Source organism: Pangasianodon hypophthalmus, chromosome 21 (genome assembly GCF_027358585.1).
Source record: "Pangasianodon hypophthalmus isolate fPanHyp1 chromosome 21, fPanHyp1.pri, whole genome shotgun sequence".
Classification (NCBI taxonomy): Eukaryota; Metazoa; Chordata; class Actinopteri; order Siluriformes; family Pangasiidae; genus Pangasianodon; species Pangasianodon hypophthalmus.
Genome location: NC_069730.1, coordinates 16,593,851 through 16,613,475, shown reverse-complemented (window position 1 = coordinate 16,613,475; position 19,625 = coordinate 16,593,851). Strand labels below are relative to the sequence as shown.

The 19,625-nt window shown below is 37.6% G+C and overlaps 2 protein-coding genes and 1 long non-coding RNA gene across 3 annotated transcripts; 2 read left to right on the top strand and 1 right to left on the bottom strand.

Moving 5' to 3' along the window:
* Positions 1-12: 12 nt before the first annotated feature.
* LOC117595731 (uncharacterized) lies at positions 13-699 on the top strand. The gene is made up of 3 exons (XR_004576910.2): positions 13-103; positions 204-259; positions 468-699. It is a non-coding gene; the product is annotated as an uncharacterized LOC117595731 (long non-coding RNA).
* A 2,495-nt stretch (positions 700-3,194) lies between these two features.
* Positions 3,195-10,137, top strand: cib3 (calcium and integrin binding family member 3). The gene is made up of 6 exons (XM_026925803.3): positions 3,195-3,414; positions 3,759-3,793; positions 4,736-4,847; positions 6,450-6,597; positions 9,473-9,668; positions 9,902-10,137. Exons 1-6 carry the CDS (start codon positions 3,364-3,366, stop codon positions 9,921-9,923), a joined length of 564 nt encoding a protein of 187 aa, XP_026781604.1. The 5' UTR covers positions 3,195-3,363; the 3' UTR covers positions 9,924-10,137.
* A 152-nt stretch (positions 10,138-10,289) lies between these two features.
* On the bottom strand, positions 10,290-19,485 carry rab8a (RAB8A, member RAS oncogene family). The gene is made up of 8 exons (XM_026925685.3): positions 19,226-19,485; positions 18,129-18,189; positions 16,348-16,408; positions 16,184-16,261; positions 16,013-16,102; positions 14,771-14,836; positions 13,815-13,865; positions 10,290-12,741 (listed from the first exon to the last, which is right to left on the bottom strand). Exons 1-8 carry the CDS (start codon positions 19,347-19,349, stop codon positions 12,649-12,651), a joined length of 624 nt encoding a protein of 207 aa, XP_026781486.1. The 5' UTR covers positions 19,350-19,485; the 3' UTR covers positions 10,290-12,648.
* Positions 19,486-19,625: the final 140 nt, after the last annotated feature.

Sequence of the window (19,625 nt, the reverse complement as noted above, 5' to 3'; positions counted from 1 at the left end):
CAAGCAGTACATCTTTTCTTTCAGCACTTAAACATGATTATGAATATGAAATAGAAATTGCACGTGTCCTTAATCCTGAAATTTCTGAGTTAGTGATGCAAGGGTAAAACACCTCTTACACCTGTGGAATTTGCTATATAATGCACTGCTTATTACTTAGTGTCAAGACTCATTGTACAACACAACCTGATGATATTTTGCAGGCATTTTTGCACTCAGTCATCTTGGTTCAACACTCAGGATTTTGATCATTGAACAGGTGAATTCCTTCCTAGTCTATCTGTTATAGTGGCTTCATCGTGTGACCAAGTATCATTTAAGTAGCAAAAGAGTAAATTCTGGTCACATCTAATGCTGACACACACACATGTCTGAATTGCAGGGTTAGGTGTCTAAAGGTCTAAGAGGTTAAAATAGTATCTGGGGATTTGTTTTTGTGTGACTTACTGATGCCAGTCCTCCTGCAGATGGCTGTTTCACCACACTAGCAAACGAACGAGTGAAGATTTGTCCATTCAAGACGCCACTTTCACCAGATGAAAGATCAAGAAGAAGTAAAGAGTGCACAGACTGGAGGTCCGAGGCAGATTCAGGCTCAGATTCAGACAGAGGCCTGGATGTTGAGGCCAGTGATGCAGTTATCACAATTTCACCACCTGTCTGAATATAAGCACTGACTGTGCAGCTACAAACTGAAAGAGAAAAACAAAATTAATATTTATGTTTCTCTTTTATGAATGCTTTCCAAGAAAATGTAACTCTTTTTAAGATTAAATAAATAAATAAACTGCAGCTTTAAAATTTCAGAAATAATATTGTTAAAACAAATAAAATGTCAGTATTGGTAAAAAAAAAAAATGTTTTCTAGACATTGAAATTGTTTTACATGTAGCTATTTTATAATCAATGACAGAGGACAACAAAAGTCAGGTATGTGTGTGTGTGTGTATAACCTTTTTACAGGAGGTGGTGTCATTCAGGTGGTGTGAATGTGATCTTTACCTCATACAGTATCTCCTCAGTGATGTCTTGGCCTCCTTGATTGGGGTCTTAAATTGTTATCTGTAAGGAATTCAAGTTGAATTGGTATTTTGAATCGTGTTTATTGGTATTTATATGTATGAAAAGATTCTTACACTGGAAGTAACATGTGAAGCTCTCGGAGATAAAGAGGGAACAGCCAGATACCATTAAGCAAAGAATAAAAGAGCAATAAATATAATATTTTACATTTATTAGTCATTTTAAAGGGGAAATAAAGTTTAAGAGCTTTCAGTGAGAAGTAGTGTAAAAGGTACACAATATACATATAATAATGCTTTACATAATTATATAATTAATAAAGCTGTTCATATTTTATTGCAGTTTTACCACATAGCCACTAGGGGCCAGTGTTTTCTTTAATAAATGACGAGCTTGGATTTTTTTTTTTTTTTTTACAGCCACATTTGTTATAAGCTTTATAATGTAAAGCATACTGTTAAAGCTGATTCACTTTTTTTTCTCAGTAACCTTTACAAATAGAAGGTGTGAAATAATTTTCCATACATGGATCTCATGAAATGAATACATCTGCCTTAATTTTTTCTTTTAAATCAGATTTGAAATCTGCAATATTTTGACCACTGAATGTCCCATGGCTGAAGTTGTATAATGAAATCTCATTCTTCCTTCTAATGAACAAAATAACATTATTTGGCATTGCATTTTTAAAAAATATATTTAAATTATTGTTACCATAAATCAGTCTCAACTGCTTGCCTCAGCTAGGAATAACACTTTTTTCCCTTTTAAACAAACAAATAGACAATAGCCACCTGTTAATAGTAATATGGTAGTAATATACAGTAACCTCTGATTTAAAATGCCAGCAAATTTGAATAGGAAGCTAAAATATTAGCTATTTTATGTAGAATAACTCTCTAATAACTATCTAATTTCTTAGGGTTTTTGTGAAAAATGAAAATAAATAAATAAACAACAACAGCAGGGGAACAAAATACTAGAATATAAGGTTCCTAAGCTGCTGTGAGTGACCCTGACAATCCTGTAATAGTACTTTATTGTAAGTACTGAGTCAAGGGTGTTGTGGTGAAATTGGTGGAAAATTTGTACGCATATGTCAAATGCCAGCTTCAAATATTCTAAACATCATCACGCCCCAACTTTAGGCACGAAAGAAGCTTGACAACCACCATGACAGGCAAGAGCCAGTAACCAATCAGGACAGAGAGAGAGAGAGAGCGAGAGAGAGAGAGAGAGAGAGAGAGAGAGAGAGAGAGTAAGAGCATGAGAGAGAGCATGAAAGTGTATAATTGGATTCATGTGTGGATTTTCTGACCTTGTGGATGCAACTGTGTGATAATTTCATTAGCACACTTAGAACCATTTACCAAACATCAAAGAATGTTTTAAGCAATAGGATTTTTTAAAATATACACCATTCTGTATACTGTATAACCATTACCTTTACCAAAGAACCCTTGAAGAAACCTTATTACTAAGAGTATAAAAACAGTTGGTGGTACCGTGGTCTTTATAGGTCTTTATATGTATGATAAATGATGTTACGCTACTATTATGTTCCTCTAACAGAAGCACAAAAGATACACCATTTAATATCACACCACTGACAAGAATTTGCACCTTTAAACCCAATTTATTGTTGGTAGTCTAGCTTTGACATGCTTATGAGAATCAATTCTACCTAAACAGGAGGGGCATAAGCAATATAAACCTGAACAATGGTTAATACACATTGATACAATGATACCAGTCACCACTGGCATGGGTGTACCTCCTCAATAAAGTCACAATGGCAAAGGAAAAAGTGTGAAGGCATGAATATTTCATGATCAATTACTGTGCAATTGTTCACGCATCAACATGATACGTTTAAATTCTGCATTCATCAGTTCTATATATGTATGTACACTTTCATACTTTCCCATAACATTAAGAAGCATGCAAGTTATTAGGTTTTACATTGCACTTTTATGATGGTTTGTGTTCCTGAGCCCACTTCTGTGTTGTGACCCTGGATAAACGTGTGTAACTTGACTCTCGTCTGAGGCGTCACCCCCCAGTCCTCAGCAGGGGCGCCGTGCCACTGGCACTCCTGCTGACCGACAGCATGCATTCACGTCCAAAAAGGGCCTGCCATTCAGGGCAATGAAAACGATGAAACGTGGCCATTATAATGGGGACACAGAGGGATATCTGATCTACCTCTGTTCTTCCCAAGTCCTCATTATCGCAGGCATTTCATAGCTGAAATATCTGCTCGCATCTCCACTGTATTGCAGGCTGACACTCGCAGAATAAAACTGTGTTTTCGCATACTGAGCTTCATGTCAAGGGGAAATGGGGAACAAGCAGACCATTTTCACTCCACAGCAACTGGACGCGTATCAGGTCAGTCAGATCTCTGTTCAGGATGAGAACTCACTACTGAACCTAGAATAACCTCTGTAACCTCTATAACCTCTGAACTGGAAAGCGAGCCTCGGTCTCTGTTGATAGTGATAAAATTATTTTAAAATGATTGTAATTTCTAGTAGCAAGTGACAGAAAGAATGTGTATATTCAGTAAATATGTGACGCTATATGGCATTACCACAATACTTTCTTTTGACTTTAAATATCGATATGATAATACTATATGATAAGATTTGTAAGTACCACAAATTTGTGGACTGTTGAAATTACAGTTTGTATATTAACAGCATCATTTCCAGCATTTCCATTTTGATTTACAGGACTGTACGTTCTTCACCAGAAAAGAAATTCTAAGGTAATTTTAATAATTTGTTGTTCAATAAATCAATACTGTGCAAAAGTCTTAGGCACCCTGATTTTTTATTTTTTTGTATTTTTAGAACTTTTATCTTCATATACCTTAATGTAACTGTTTGTTTTATGACTTCTGCATTATTATGCCAGTAGAAAAGACACAATTTTTCATTTTCCAAAAATGTGTTACAGCATGTTTTTTTTGAAGTAACAAATTAACTAATTAACTACTTCATCTAATCAATCTTTTATTAGTCTTGCTATATCTCAGAATTACTGTGGCTTAGATGCTTTACAGTTGTGGGAAAGTCACTGCCTTGTAGTTTGTTTAGGAATATGCACACTGTGGGAAATATGGTGACTGATACCATTTTAAAGACTGGAATCCTGGAAGCCATGAGCTGGAACTAACTATATGTCTTAACTGTACGTCATGAAGAGTGTTAGCGTGTCTATTCAGTTTCCTTTTGTAACATTAATGCACTGTAGCTTATAAATAAGTCCTTTCTGCATACACCCATGTCATCCATGTTACTTTAATCAGCATTTATACTTGTTGTAATGGCAACATGATAACATGGTTGTAAATATCAAGAGTATCAAGATTTAGAACTGATTAAAGGGACACTTGCAAGCCAATGAGAACTCACATTTAGCTTTTTATTATGTAATGACTGTATGATGATTTTGTTCACTGGAAGTAGAGTAGGATTTCATTGAACAATTTCAGCCTTAGGCAAAGAAGTAGAATAACTAGTCAAAATATTGGAAATGTTTAGAAAAAAATGGCAGTAAGCAATTTGGGAGCCAAAAGAGTTGACTCTTATTGGTGGGCCGAGCCAGATGATCTGACTGACTTCCCATCAGCAAAAAGGACACAACGTAAGGAATAAGGAATAAGGAATAATATTCTTAATTATTACTTTCTTTTCTTTTTTACCAGGCTCTTTCATAGGTATCGCGATTTGGCCCCACAGCTCGTCCCGCTCGACTACACCACCCAGCCAGATGTGCGCCTGCCCTATGAGCTGATTGGCAGCATGCCAGAGCTGAAGGTACAGTATACGGGCCTCCCACTGCACTAACACTACACACTGCGCCACTCGCTCCGTGTTCCTTATCAATTATGGATCTGCTACTAATTGATCGCAGCCTTGGAGAGATTGTGTGTCATCAGATCCCCCTGAACTTGAGAAAGCATCAACTTATAGACTCTGCTGAAGTGCAAGTCCATTACACGCCACTTCACACAGTATTACTCACATTGATCAGTAGGTTATCTGTCACAACAGGAACCAGGGATCATAATTTTCATTAGTAAACCTATCCACTAATAATCATGTTTATGATGTACGGTTAAGCCATCAGTATATACATCAGCTTATCAGGTACACATACCTATAATCATTAGCCATGTCACTGCTGCGCTGAGGATGGTCCCACCACCCACATGAAGTGGGGCAAAAAATTTGTACGTATAAAAGGCTATAAAAAATTTGTACGTATAAAAGAAACTGGGCAGTTGAAGCTTGGAAAAAGACCAGGCGATGTTATTTCCTTCTTCAACAGCCCAGTTCAGTATTGGTGATCCTGTGTCCACTGTAGCTTCCGATTCTTGCTGACAGAAGTTGAACCCGATGTCGTCTTCTGCTGTTGTACCCATCTACCTCAAAGTTCAATGTGTTGCGCATTCTGAGATGCTTTTCTGCTCACCATGGTTGTAAAGAGTGGTTAATTAAAGTGTGGTCACTGTAGTCTTCCTGTCAGCTTGAACCAGTCTGGCCATTCTCTCTCATCCCCAAGGTGTTTCCGCCCACAGAACTGCCTCTTACTGGATGTTTTTTGTTTTTTGCATCATTTTGTATAAACTCTAGAGGCTCTTGTGCATGAAAATCCTAGTAGAACAGCAGTTTCTCAAATACTCAAACCAGCCTGTCTGGCACTAACAACCATGCCACGGTCAAATTCATTTTCTAGTTTTTGTGTTTAAAGTCAGAAATGCCAGTTTCCTTTGAAACATGGTAAACAGAAAACTTGTAACCTTTTCTTTCAAACCAAAAAAACACTAAGGTTATGGTTCCTTGTGTAATCTGTCCCTTTGTGTAATTTGTACTGTCATTGGACAAGGTGTGTTTGATCTATCTACTTTTCCAAAGGCATTTTGGGGGAAAAAAGGATGTTAGAGGAAATAATCCACCTTGTTTGTATTCATTACACCTGCAACTGTGTTTCACATGTGCCTTCTCAGTCACTGCTGATGACGTGTGACAGATGTGTCAGTGAAGTGGTCTGAAAATATCAGCCCAAATGTACAGCAAATCTATGGGATGTTTCATACAGTCTGGCCTAGAAAGAAATCAGCCCCAGCCTCACTTCTTCAGACCATTCTGTGTACTTTTTCTCACAATCATTGGTGGTGCACTTAGTTCCACAAAATTCCAAAATAATCCACTTTAAGCAATTCATTAACAGCAAATAATCTCAAGTGGATGCCAAAATGAAACCTTATATTTGTCACATTTGATCTTTTTAGCCGTGTTAGTTCATTTACACCAGCAGCCCCTGAGGAGATGTCTTTATATCAGTTTAGAAAAGTGTTTTGTGGTTGTGGCTTTGGAGTGATGTAACAGTAATGAAATTTTTTTTGTCTTGTTCAGGATAACCCGTTCAGGCAGAGAATCGCAGAAGTCTTTTCAGAGGACGGAGAAGGAAACATGACTCTAGATGATTTCTTGGATATGTTCTCAGTGCTGAGCGAAATGGCACCAAAGGATCTAAAGGCCTACTATGCATTCAAAATCTATGGTCAGTCCTAGTCAGAATAATTCAACCCAGTTTACAGTATACACACACACACACACACACACACCCACACCATGCCGAAACTCTCACAGGCCAGTGTATCTGTGGTCTCATTATTAATGATAATGTAGTTTAAGATGACTATAGGTCAGAGACACATGTACAGGAACAAAGATCATGAGCTTTCTATTGTGATAATCACCTATAGGTCAGCTGAGAGTACTTTAAGGAAAGGTGTAAATAATGCACAAGTTTATTAGAGCATGGTCTATCTCCAAACAGAACTCCAAACAGAACACAGTGTGTGTGTGTGTGTGTGTGTGTGTGTGCCCGAGGCTGTCTAATTAAACATGCTATCAGATTAAGACATTTTACAGCAGCACATGGTCCATGGCCTCCGAAGGTCAAGAGAAAGTTTTCATTTATTATTTACAGACAGTAAACAAAAGGAGCTCTGCTACAGGGATGACTGATGGTAACAGAAGTCCCAACACCAGTTATGCATTTAATTTAATCAAACTGTAGCACTGCATTGGAAACCATGGCAAGAACCCATGATAGATTTCATTTTATATATAGTGAAACTGACAATTCTCCTTTCATCCTAAATGTAGTTTGGTTTGCACTGTAACTACAAAGCTAACATAGTGAGCAAGTTTATAGGTGCTGTTTTAGCATTGTACACACTGCCTGACTAATTCATCACACTAACTTGAAGAGTGCATCAAATTGTTCAGTAAATCTGATTATCAGGCACCATATGACACATTAGTATCTATAAAATTGGACAAAAAAAACCCTAGCTAAAACAGGAGGAGCAGCCATCTTGCCATCTTGAGGCAGTCTCATGCAGACTTGGCTAGGTGTTTAAAGTCTGAAGGTGGAAGTGTAAATTTGGAGTTATTCAGATGGTTTTTCACTCACATGCTGGCAGGAGTGTGTGTGGTCATGAAGTTGATTGGAAAAAGACAGATAGGGCCAGGCTAACAAGAAGTCTCTCGATCTAGCTAGCATTAGCAATGAATATTATAAATATTTATGAATATGACTTAAAAACCTTTTTAGAAATCTTGTCAGGTTAACCATCTAGCTAGAATTAGCAATACAGGTGATATTTATGAATATATCCACTCAGAGATTTTTGTCTGGTAGGCCATGTTAGCTAGTTCGCTAGCTTTGGCAGTGAACTTCTCTGATTCAAATGATAATAGATTTAATTTGGTTTACATATTTAGACTTATTGTTGAACTGTTTATGTACAAATATTGTTATTAAGCTAAACACTGTCCTTTGAGGAGCGTGTATTGATTTAGGCATGCTAATCCGAATTTTCAATTCAACCTCCCTATTCAGTTCAATTCAATTTTATTAGCATAGTATTTTTAACAATGGCCATTGTCACAAAGCAGCTTTACAGAAATATATAAATTCAGGATATAAATTTTAAACTTATACATTTATAAGTTTATCCCTAATGAGCAAGCCAGAGGTGACAGTGGCAAGGAAAAACTCCCCGAGATGACATGAGGAAGAAACCTTGAGAGGAACCAGACTCAAAAGGGAACCCAGCCTCATCTGGGTGACACCGGATAGTGTGATTATAGATAATTCCCTTCTATAACTGTGTACTACATGGTAAAAAGTGCAATTGTGTAAACAGGAAAATTCATTACAGTTTTCACATAAAGTCTATTTTGATGAAGTTATCAAAAGTTCACTGATAGAGACTTGAGTGCAAAACTGTTCGTGGCAAATTGCAGTCCTAAAGCTATCAAAGCATACTTGTTATGTAAGTAAATTCAAGATTCAAGATCTTTACTGTCATATGTACGTTGGTACAATGAAATTCTTATTTTGTTTTTTCCTCACGAGAAAGACAGGGTAGAATATAAAAATATAAATTACAAAGACAATAAAAATACAAAAAATATACAATAAGGAACAAGGCAGGAAGAATTATAAAAATAAACAATATGAAATAGCCAAAGTCAATTTACAGTCCGAATAAGAGAACCCATATGCAATAAGAAGAACCTGTATGCAACATTCATAAATATAACATACTATACTTGTTAGCTACATTAGCTTGTAGCTCTAATACACAGCTTTGGGCACCATGCATGTATTGGATGAGTGACTGTATTTGGGGTATTTGGGGGTACTTTACATAATTGTGTAAAAAAAAAAATACTACTGTATTATTTTTGTTTGGTTGGTTAAAAAATATTTGTAGCATATTTCATGGGATGTGCCACACTCTTTAATTTTTCTATGATATTTTTATCAGTGTATACTACATAAGGGTGTATGTTGTAGGAAAATCAAAGCAATCAAAACTGGGAATTCAACATTGCTGTGGTATATCAGTAAAACAATATTAATGATTCATTTCATAAACTATTATACATAATGCCCACTGTATGGCCAAAAGTAGGTAGATTCCTGACCATGACACCCATATGTACTTGCTGAACATCCCATTCCAAAGGCATGGCATTAATATGGAGTTAACATGGATATGTTCAGTGGGGTTGAGGTCAGGGCTTTGTGCAGGACACCCGAGTTCTTCCACTCCAGCTTTGGCAAACCATGTCTTCATGGAGCTCGCTTTGTGCACAGGGGCATTGTCATGCTGGAACAGGTTTGGGCCTCTTAGCTCCAGTGAAGGGAAATTGTAATGCTACAGCATACAAAGGCATTCTAGACAATCATGTGTCTCCAACTTTGTGGCAAAATTTGGGGAAGGCCCACATATGTGTCAGGGTCAGACTTTTGGCCATATAGTGTACATTTTCACACTCCTAACTGGAAAAAAAAAAAAAACTATTCCATGACCTTACATAGTGTATATCATTATTCCCATCTTTCCCTTTCTAAGACTTTAACAACGACGACTTCATTTGCAAATCAGACCTGGAGCAGACCTTGAACAAGCTTACGCGGAATGAGCTGACCGAGGATGAAGTGAGGATGGTGTGTGAAAAAGTCCTTGACGAAGCTGATATGGACAACGATGGCCGTCTGTCACTGGAGGATTTCCAGCACATGATCGTGAGAGCACCAGACTTCCTCAGGTTAGAGCTACTGCACGTGTGAGGCTCAAGAACAGAACCGTAACTGTGACTAATGTATATCTCCTCTGTATAGTTATCGTTATTCTAGTGGCCTTATTTTTTAAAAACAAAGGTTCTTCAATAATGTGAACAATTATCTGAACCCATTTTTGGGTATTTAAAACCAGTGGAAATTAAACTCAGCTCTGATATAAATTTTTTTAAGTCTAACTGTATATCTCATATCTTTCCAGCACATTCCATATCAGAATATAAGACAAGTCTCTGAGGACCAAATGGATTAAAGGACAAAGCTCTTCTTTGAACAAACGGAATGTAGACACCACAGGAAATCGAAGATGAGAAGGAGGAAATACACCACCTGGCCTTGGAAAAGTTTACAGCACCCTTCTTCTGAGAACAATGAATCAACAGTGAAATGCATCAAACCAAGATGTTGCACTTCCTCGATCTACACTTCGTGTTTTAGTTTCCCTATTTTTTTTATTTCAATACAACTTTTGTTTAATGAAAATAAGTATTGTTTCTGAGAACTGAGGATTCAACAGACGCCCTTTATAAACGACAAAGCAGCACTACTAATGACTAAAATGAAGCACAAATGAAAAACACAAAAACATCTTCACTTCTTAAAAGAATCTTATTTTAATAAATCAAAAGCACTGATATCTACAAAATTGTAGACAATTTTTCAACATGATTTTTTTTTAGAAAGTACAGTACAATTTAAGTAGATCTCTTTTTAGAGTGCTATTTACAATTGTTCCTTTTTTTGTTGTTTTTATTATTTTTTTCAAAATGTAACAACTTTCTTCTCCCCATTCACCTTGCAATCAAAAATTAAATGAACATTTGTATAAAAGAAATGAAAACGATATGAATGACAGTGATTTCAAAATAAAATAAAGATCTGACGGTTGAACACTATTAACTGCTTGAAGAGGCTTGATGCAGCTGGCAAAACTGCGGAAACTTCAGGAAGCACTACTGGTTTAATAAACCCTCTCCTCTCCCCTCTTTTACTTTTAACCCCCAATCTCTACACTCACACACTCCGAGTGGCACTCGACCACAAAGTGTGCACGGAAAGGGAAATAAAAGGAAACCACTGGCTCGAGCCGTTATGCCGGTCACATCAAAGCCTGAACCACTGCTGCGTTACAGGTTATCGAAGCAAAACACACTGAACGGTGGAAACTGCATTTCTCACTCAATACACTCTATACAAGTCTCTTATTATTAAAGAGTCACGGAATTGCACAAAAGCGATTGACAAAGCAATAAACAGAGACTATGGGAATGTCTTTAAGAAGTGTAACAAAAAAAAAAAAAAACCTACTGCAGAGAGAGAGGAGAGAGGGACAGAAATATGCAAAAATATAAGAGGTCAAAAAACGTCACCTTCATAATGCATAGATCTATAATGAGAGATCAAGTATTAGTAATTAAGACAAATGGCAGAATGTTAGGAAATCTCCAAGGTAAGGGGTGCACAGGGTGTGGGCTGGAGTGGGACTGGGCGATATGGAGACATGGACAAACTCATAGGAAGTAGACACATTTAGACTCTTTGGGAGAAAAAAAAAAAGGTGCTAAGGTTTCTTTCATTCAAACCAGCTTTTCATTATCTCAAGCTTTCATCGAAACAAAGAAAACAATGCTCCTCTCAGTGAGATTTCTCTCTTCTTCCCTGAAAAGAAACTGTAAAACACTGTGTTTGTATAAAACTCTTAATCAATAAGCAAAATGTTCCTTCACTTTTTTATATCACAGGTGTCTTAGCGCTGGTAAGTTAACGGCTCTCCTGGCCTATTGCTAGCTTTTGAATAAGATACATATTTATAACATCAGCAAAGATGAAGAGAAAGCAGCTGCCAACATAAATGACACGAGCAGCTGTTCTCTGTGCAGATAAGTCCAGTCATATGAACTATCATAATCTAAGCGCACACAGGAAATGGGCGGGAAATGTCGAAGAATCTTACTGTGCGCATGATGCCATCTATGGTCTCTAACAGGAAGTGACAAGTGTGTTATGGGTCTAGTCAAATCTTAGGAAAAAACCAGCTGTTTCCTGTTGCGTAAATAATATGTCTGCTTTTCTAAGCCAAATCAGACACAATATAAAACCCAACACTGAAGAAGAGATGAGAAAAATAGATAGATAGTTTTTTCTCTTAAGGCTTGAATTAAATTTCTAGTCTTGGATCTGAATAAATATTCAGGTATTTCACGCTAACTCGGACATTAGGAAGGCTGAACCTAAGGCTGCACTCTGAGGTTGGCTTGTTGGGTGCATTTTCTTGGGGCAGTTTATAACAGGGCAAAAAAAAAGCCCTTGTTCTATTAGTTGGTTACATAGCTGAACACAAAAATCAGAACAAGTACACTAATTACTTCTGAAAAAATACTGTCTTAAAATGTTGGAATGTTGACTGCAAAATGAGCCACTGTATTAAATTTAATCATAAAAGTTCAAGATGGGGCAAAAAGCCAGCGCAAAATGAAGCAACAATGTTTCTTTTTTTTTTTTGAGATTCCTGTAAACTGTACTGTTTTGTGATTGTCTATAAAAGAAAGCATGAAGGAGAAATGATCCTCAACCAAACTCAGACCAAACTCTGCTCTAGCACCAGAAGGACATTATCAACTTCTGTGCCGCAGAAGGAGGACTGATAAGACTTGTGAGACTAAATGGGAATGTCTTATTTAGGGTACAATCTTTAGTCATGAAGACAAAAACAAAAAAAAAAAGCTACGCAAGCCTCGTCAGGAAAAGGGCCGTAAGCTGGAAGAAACCGCGTATCAGTGGAAGCAGATGAGAGGAGCTGAGCACTCCAGCAGTGCCAGGGCTGGAAGCAGAGAGGTGCTGAGACAGAGAGAGAGAGAGAGAGGGAGAGAGAGAGAGAGAGGTGCTAAAAACAAGAGCACAGTCCAGTTGAGTCCAGCCCCAGGGTGGAGGACAGTAAGGCCTTGGTCTTCACAGTAGAACACAGCGGAAGAAGCTGCTCTTTTTCTGTTGCTCGGTGGTGATCTTCACTCCTTGATTGCTGCCTTGGGGATTGTTACCCTCCTACAGCGAGAGACACGAAAAGGAAATGGATTAAAACAGCCAGAGCCCAACTTCCAGTCTGTTCTGCTTCATCTCAAATCTTCTATAAATAACTGTATATCTGTAAGAGCACATAAAATAAGAACAGGCTCAAACAGGATTGAACAGAACTTGTGAGATGACTGGAATGATCACAGAGATGCGAGTTAAATCCAACGTTAAATCCAACATGGATGAAGTGCATGGATTAATATTATTCTGAATGTCTGTGTGGAAAAGCGTCTTTCCAAATATCAGCTATGATAAAAATGCTCACTGCAAAGAAACTGAAATTATTTTAGATTTATCAACTGATTGATGACCAGAAATGCACAGGAAAACCTGTATGAACAGAAATCCAAAGTATTTCTGTTTGTCCTGAATTAAAAGGTTTGTACTGGTTCTGACTGGAAAAAAAAAAAAAAAAAAAGGAGTATACAAGCTTGATTTAGACAGCACAAACAGCACCAGAGCCAGACCATTGTGTGTATAGTGTGTGTGTGTGTGTCTGGGTTATGTTCTTGTGATACACTACGTGAAAACCTACTGACAATGAGTAATGCCAGCTCCAAACAGATGAACAGATAATAAAAACCATGTAACAGGAATACTTCATACAGAACCAGTTCTGTTCCAGTTTTCTGGTGACAAAAGTTTTGGTACTTTGTGCAGTGGAGAAAGGTTTTAATTATCCAGAACTGCCTGTGATGGAAAAGCATCACAGTTAACTAATCATCACAGTGAATTAATCAGCTCAGTGGTTAAGACGTTGGACTTCTGATCAGAAGGTTGAGAGTTCAATCCCCAGCACCACCAAGGCCCTTAACCCTCAACTGCTCGGTTGTATAAATGAGATAAATGTAAGTTGCCCTGGATAAGGGCATCTGCCAAATGCCATAAATGTAAATGTAAAAGTTAACTCTGAATAATTTGGGTACAATTGGGTAAAGTTAAAATAATTAAAAGAAAGAAAAAAGGCAAGAAAGACATTTTAAAAACATCTTTAATATCTGTTATGATCAATGTCAGTGATGAAGAAGGAGAAATGGTCCTACCAGTTTCGTGTCCATCTTCGCTTTAATGTCTCTAGCGAGTGTTAAGAATGCCTAAAAGCAGAGCAACACAATGCACAACATCACAGTTTGCAATCAGGAGCATTTTAAAAAAAAGTTTTCCTTCATGACTCACGCTTCACTTTTTAATTCATTATAAGAGGTACTCTGTTCTACTTGAGCAGTGCTGGTACTTTTACATAATAAGAGATGTACATGATAAACATTTTTCGTTAGCCTGATATCATGTGTTTTTTTCACATAAATACAAACATTAAAAATGGCTGATAAATGAACTGACTGCAGTGGTTTCTATAATTATTTTGCTTGCAAATAACAACAGTTGCCATGTGCAAAGGAAGGTGAATCATTACCAACACACCAGGCTGCTACTGGCAACCAGACCATGCTGATCGTGTGAAATAAGACGTATAAAATGTTATCTGTGCACGAAATCATGTGGTAAAAATGACTAGAGACATTAATGTGATGGATAAAACAAAGTGAGTGTAAGCAGACAGAACTGAAGGAAGCAGGTCTTACACCTACTCAAGCTGTAATTTAAGTGATTACTGATGAGGTCTGTTATTTTAATCTAGCATGAACGGTGAATAAAAGTAATCTAAAAACTAAAAGATATTACCATTTGTACTTTCCTGAACAGAGCTACATCAGTACTATTGGTCCTGTTTAAATCAACCTCATGGTAATGTAACTAAACCTGCTGACAGGCTCTGTTGTGTCAGTGAGTGTCTCGCCTGTGGTGTAATGCTGTGATATGCGCATCTGTGGTCATTTTGTCAAATGACTTCCACTCAGCTGAACAGACAAGTCAAATCTCTTACAAATTACATCAAAGATGCTCCTCTGCTAAAACTAATCAAGCTCAGATTGTGCTTTACTTCGCAGAGAGGCTATATGAAGATATGTGGAAGATAAGGTCTGCACACTTCACTCACGTTTTCCACGTTGATATTGGCCTTCGCACTCGTCTCCATGAACTTGATACCATACTCTAACGCCAGCTGAAGAGAGAAAAGACAGCATTCTTGTAAATCATTCGCAGCGATGCCAACATTACTGACAGGAAAATCCTAGCAGTGTCAGATTTTACGTTCGGTTAAACGATTTTACACTGTTATATAATTCTACCGTACACTGTTAGATTTTACACTTTGTTAAAAGATTGTAATGTACAGTGTTGGATTTTACAGTAAAAGATTTTACTGTAAAGTATTAGATTTGAGACTTTTGCCATTTTTCCTACATATTTTTCCTTTCTTTCAAATTTTTAGTGGCTGCATCAGCACATCTTTAAAGCATGAAAATGGGGGAAGGGAGCAGGATGTCAAAGGTAACAGTTAATAACACTTATCAAAACACCTGTCAGTCATTCCAGATTTACGTGGGGATTGGCACATCTGCCTTTTTTTTCTGGGGAAGAAAGAAGACTGCTCCATTTTGCATATTTTTGAGTGATAACCCATAGCAGCATACTCTGCTGTTAAAATGAGTACTTTCTATGCTGAATGCATGAATATTGGCAAGTCTTGCAGTCCTGATGTGATTTTGGAGAGAATCTAGGAGTAACGTTAGTTAGACAGCTAATCTGTTTCCCCCCCAGATGTGCGCCAAGCAACAGTAAGTAAACAGCAAGGCAAAAGTTTGGTGTGACCGCTACTTAAGTAAATTGGTTTTGCTGCTGGTGGGTTTTTAAACGTTCGGTCTGATCGTTGCTTTATCTGAGAAAGCAGAAAAGCATAGTTTTCAGGATGTCTCTCGTAGCAATGGCTAAACTGCAGATACTGATACTGATAATGTACAAAGGTATTGTCTTAATATGACGTTTGTTATTGCACTTTGAGGTCAAATTATATTTAACCTCTGGTTTGTATTTAATTAAAAAACAGACGTGTCTTTATGAGTGACTGCAGTGGTAGCTCAGAGGTTTAAGTCCCAGGGAAGTGTTATCAGGGTGATGTTACCACTGAGAGAATGAGGGAAGTGATGTTACCACTCACACAACTAAACAGAAAAGAATCAGGATGTGTTGCATGTCTAACAAATTAAAGAATAATTATAATTATCACAGTAAACTATGCTCAGTATGGCAAAGAGACTTTTCAAGGCTGAAATCAAAAATCTATGTGGGCGGGACAAGCAATGTCAGTCTTGTGAAATGAAAAACATTTCTCTCAAACCTTCTCTCCTCGGTCTTTGGAAACTTGTCGCTTCTCATTGATGTCACATTTGTTGCCCAGAATCATCTTCTCCACGTCTGCTGATGCATGCTGGATAAGATGCAAAAAGTTAAGTTATAAATGATATCATGATTTATTTTGTGCAGTATTTAAACGATCGGTAATCCTCACCTCTTCTATGTTTCTAATCCAATTCTTGATGTTGTCGAAGGACTTCTCATTGGTGATGTCATACACCAGCATAATGCCCTGATCACATTATTGAATACAGGAGTGTGTTTAGATATTATTTATAGATGCAGCATTACAAAAATGCACCATGTTCATGAACTCACCATAGCGCCTCTGTAATACGCCGTTGTGATTGTCCTGAATCGTTCCTGTCCTGCTGTGTCCCTGCATATCAAAAAAGTTAAACTCTATGAGATTATGGATCCATATCAACTTCCACAGATAGCCAGGAGTCAGACTAGCACTCGGGGCTGTATTCACAAAATATCTTATTCCACCATTTAAGTTTACGGACAACTGACAGAGCCGTTTCTTTAAATCTATTCATCAGAGTACAAATGGTACATTGTAAATTAATTACAGGACAATACCTAACCGGAGTATTGATTCACACGGTTGCCTTAATTAAATATTATTACGACGCATAACTGATCGTAATCACAGTTTTGTAGTTGCTGTAAAGGAAGCTATCAGATGATAAACGGTTGAGAAAGAGCTGAAACATTACTCATGAACCTGCACTGCATTACTGCATGATTCCTGAGCATGAGCATAGTTATTAAATCTGTGTAACACTGCACTGGATTTCCTAGCAGACGAAGTAACTGCATCTCTGGTTAACTTCATAATAATCACCCTTGCAATGGAGACAATGTAGGTTTAAAGCTTGTTATGATTAAATATTTCAAACACATTAACTCTAATTTTACAAACATGAACCAGCACAGTTTCTGTAGCAGATCCTCTGTTGTGACTTAACCACTCGCATGCATTTACGTAAATTATTTCGCTAAAGACAGCTCATCAGACCAGAGACGAGCTGCAGGGCTAGCGATATTTTCGTTTTATTTAGCCTCTCTGGTCTGTGAATCAGTAAATCGATGACAGCTTGTGTAAGACAAAAATTTGTAGGTGAAAACAGAACGTTTAAAGATGAACAGACTAAAAATTGTTTATTTGTTGATAAAGAATGCATGTTTTCCCCTTTGCATTAAATTCAAACCAATGTATCTCAGTTCAGAGTCTGTGGTGATGTGAAGCAAAACTAGTAAACAAAATATGTTATCGTTTCTATAGCAACAGTTCATACATAATGACATAGTATGGCAGACACTCCACATGATCTAAGTGTAATAGTAAACGGATTAAAAATGTGTATTTTAACAAAGAAACACGTATACTCGTTGATAACGTCGGTGAAGCTTTACGTAAGGTGACATTTATTTAACTTTTATAGAAGGAGTCTCCAGTGTCAGCGCTTTGTAACAGTACGTTTTTTTGCCACAGGAAAGTCTTCAGGACTTTGTGCTTTTTCTCTGTAACATGACAAGCTGTGTTTTTTGGTCAATTCAAGAGGGTTGAAAAAGAAAAAAAAAAAAAGGCTGATGAGGGAGAGATTGTTTAAAGCTGCTATAATGTAAGTGATAACTGGAACTGACTTGTCTCATTAACATTAAGTGCAACTATAAAAGGATAAAAAAGTATGACATGACGTAATTAAAAAAATAAATAAATAAAAAATGCTACGGTGTAAGAGGAATAAAACACTGGATAACAAGATGCATGATTACTGGAATATAATAAACATCTGGAAGATGACAGTAACCCAGTTTTGTGTCGAGCCGCATCGCACCACGCTGTCACTGATTGTTTTCCTATAACAGCACGCCTTCTTATACGGCTAAGCATTAAAAGTAAACGTCGCTGCCATTCCAACCTTTCGTGAGCCAGAAATTTGTGCCAAGGGCCTGGTGTACAAAGCGAGGATGAGTGGAAGCCCTGACGGTTCGTCAGCCTGCGACATTACCTGCAGATTCAGGTTTAAAAGGAACCTGAATCAGCTGACAGTTCAAGTGAGGCCTTCAAGCAGGAGAATGAAACATACCATATCTGTAACTTGATCTTCTTGCCGTCTAACTCTATTGTCCTAATCTTGAAATCAATACCTGCAAGAAAACAAGCAGATCAGGCAAGGTGTAAACATTCAGCTGGACAGATTATCTCTCAGATCTCTGATTCTTCATTTATCAGAGTGCAAAGATGCCAGGAATAAGCCTTGACAGAGCTGATATACTGTTCACTTCCTCTAATACTGATCATAACTCCTATAATGTGCATTAAAACACTTCCTCAGATTGAGACTAAATAATAGAGCTGATACTAAAGAATAGCAGTGATGAAAGGCTGCTAGATATGTGCACTAGATGTCATGTTTCACATACACAGAATTAAAAAACCTGTTAAAATGCATGCAATCTGATGAACTTGAATTGATGAAGTGGGTTGTACCTAGCTGACTTAGCTAAGAAGGTTTGCTAGTTCAGGGGTTGTAACAAACATGGCGGTTAGTTTTACTGACACACCAAAATACCTCATTAACTTAAAAGATTAATCTTAAGCGAAAAATATTATTAGTTTTTATTAGTTAGCTGAAGTATCTAGTTAAGCAAATACTGCTTACTCATTAGCCAGTTAGCTAACCTCACTCCTTCCGTAATGATAGGATGGAGACGCTGAGTGTGTATAAATAGGCTCTTAGCTAAGCAGCTTTTTAATGTTGAACCCAATAAACAAATATATATTACTACAAATAAACTTGTATGTTGTTTCGGTTTCATTTTAACATGTTCAATTCTTGATTTATTACATGCAACGAATAAAGTTTGTTGCGTCAACCTAGAAAAAGGTCCAACCAGCTAGCTAACAGGTTGAAGCTAGGAAGGGTAACTAGCTAACACATCGAAACCAGGCTGTAACCAAGGAAGCTGACACATATTTAGACTGTTCCTTCAAGGAAAAAGGTGATAAAAGACAATAAAAAGCGACTGGTTAGAATACAAGTTAATCCAAGTACATGTGTAAGGAAAGAATTAGCCAGTAACACAGCTAGCTAGCTAGCGTTAGCATGTAGCGTTTAGCTAGGCTAGCGCGGAACATGTCACTGTCACTGTAGTTCACAGCTAAGCCAAAGAATTAACGCACCTATAGTTGAGATAAAAGTCGAGTTAAAGGCGTCTTCTGAAAATCTGAACAACACGCAGGTCTTCCCGACTCCCGAATCCCCGATCAACAGCAGTTTAAACAAATAATCGTAAGTCTTCGCCATACTTGAATAATTTGCGGAAATCCCGCCCGGCAAATTTGCTTAGTGGCGCCGCGTACACACAGCAGCACAGAGCAAAGAGCAGCAGCTCTCCCAGGCTCCGTCCCAAACCGCACAGCGCCCTACTGCCTAGTGAGTCCACTACGGTAACACGCACTAGCGCACTACTCTAGCGTACTCATAAGTGCCGTGATATGCGGTTTGGGACGTGCATGGGAGAGCCAGGAAACTGAAGCATTGCACATTGAACACAGCACATTACCTTAAAAAGGGAGAGAT

Coding starts and splice junctions, on each gene's coding strand:
- cib3 (XM_026925803.3), top strand. CDS start 3,364: ATGGGGAACAAGCAGACCATTTTCACTCCACAGCAACTGGACGCGTAT. Junction 6,598..9,472: donor CTATGCATTCAAAATCTATG/GTCAGTCCTAGT, acceptor TCCCTTTCTAAG/ACTTTAACAACGACGACTTC. Junction 9,669..9,901: donor AGAGCACCAGACTTCCTCAG/GTTAGAGCTACT, acceptor ATATCTTTCCAG/CACATTCCATATCAGAATAT.
- rab8a (XM_026925685.3), bottom strand. CDS start 19,349: ATGGCGAAGACTTACGATTATTTGTTTAAACTGCTGTTGATCGGGGAT. Junction 16,262..16,347: donor CGTATTACAGAGGCGCTATG/GTGAGTTCATGA, acceptor TAATGTGATCAG/GGCATTATGCTGGTGTATGA. Junction 13,866..14,770: donor CCAATATCAACGTGGAAAAC/GTGAGTGAAGTG, acceptor CTCTGCTTTTAG/GCATTCTTAACACTCGCTAG.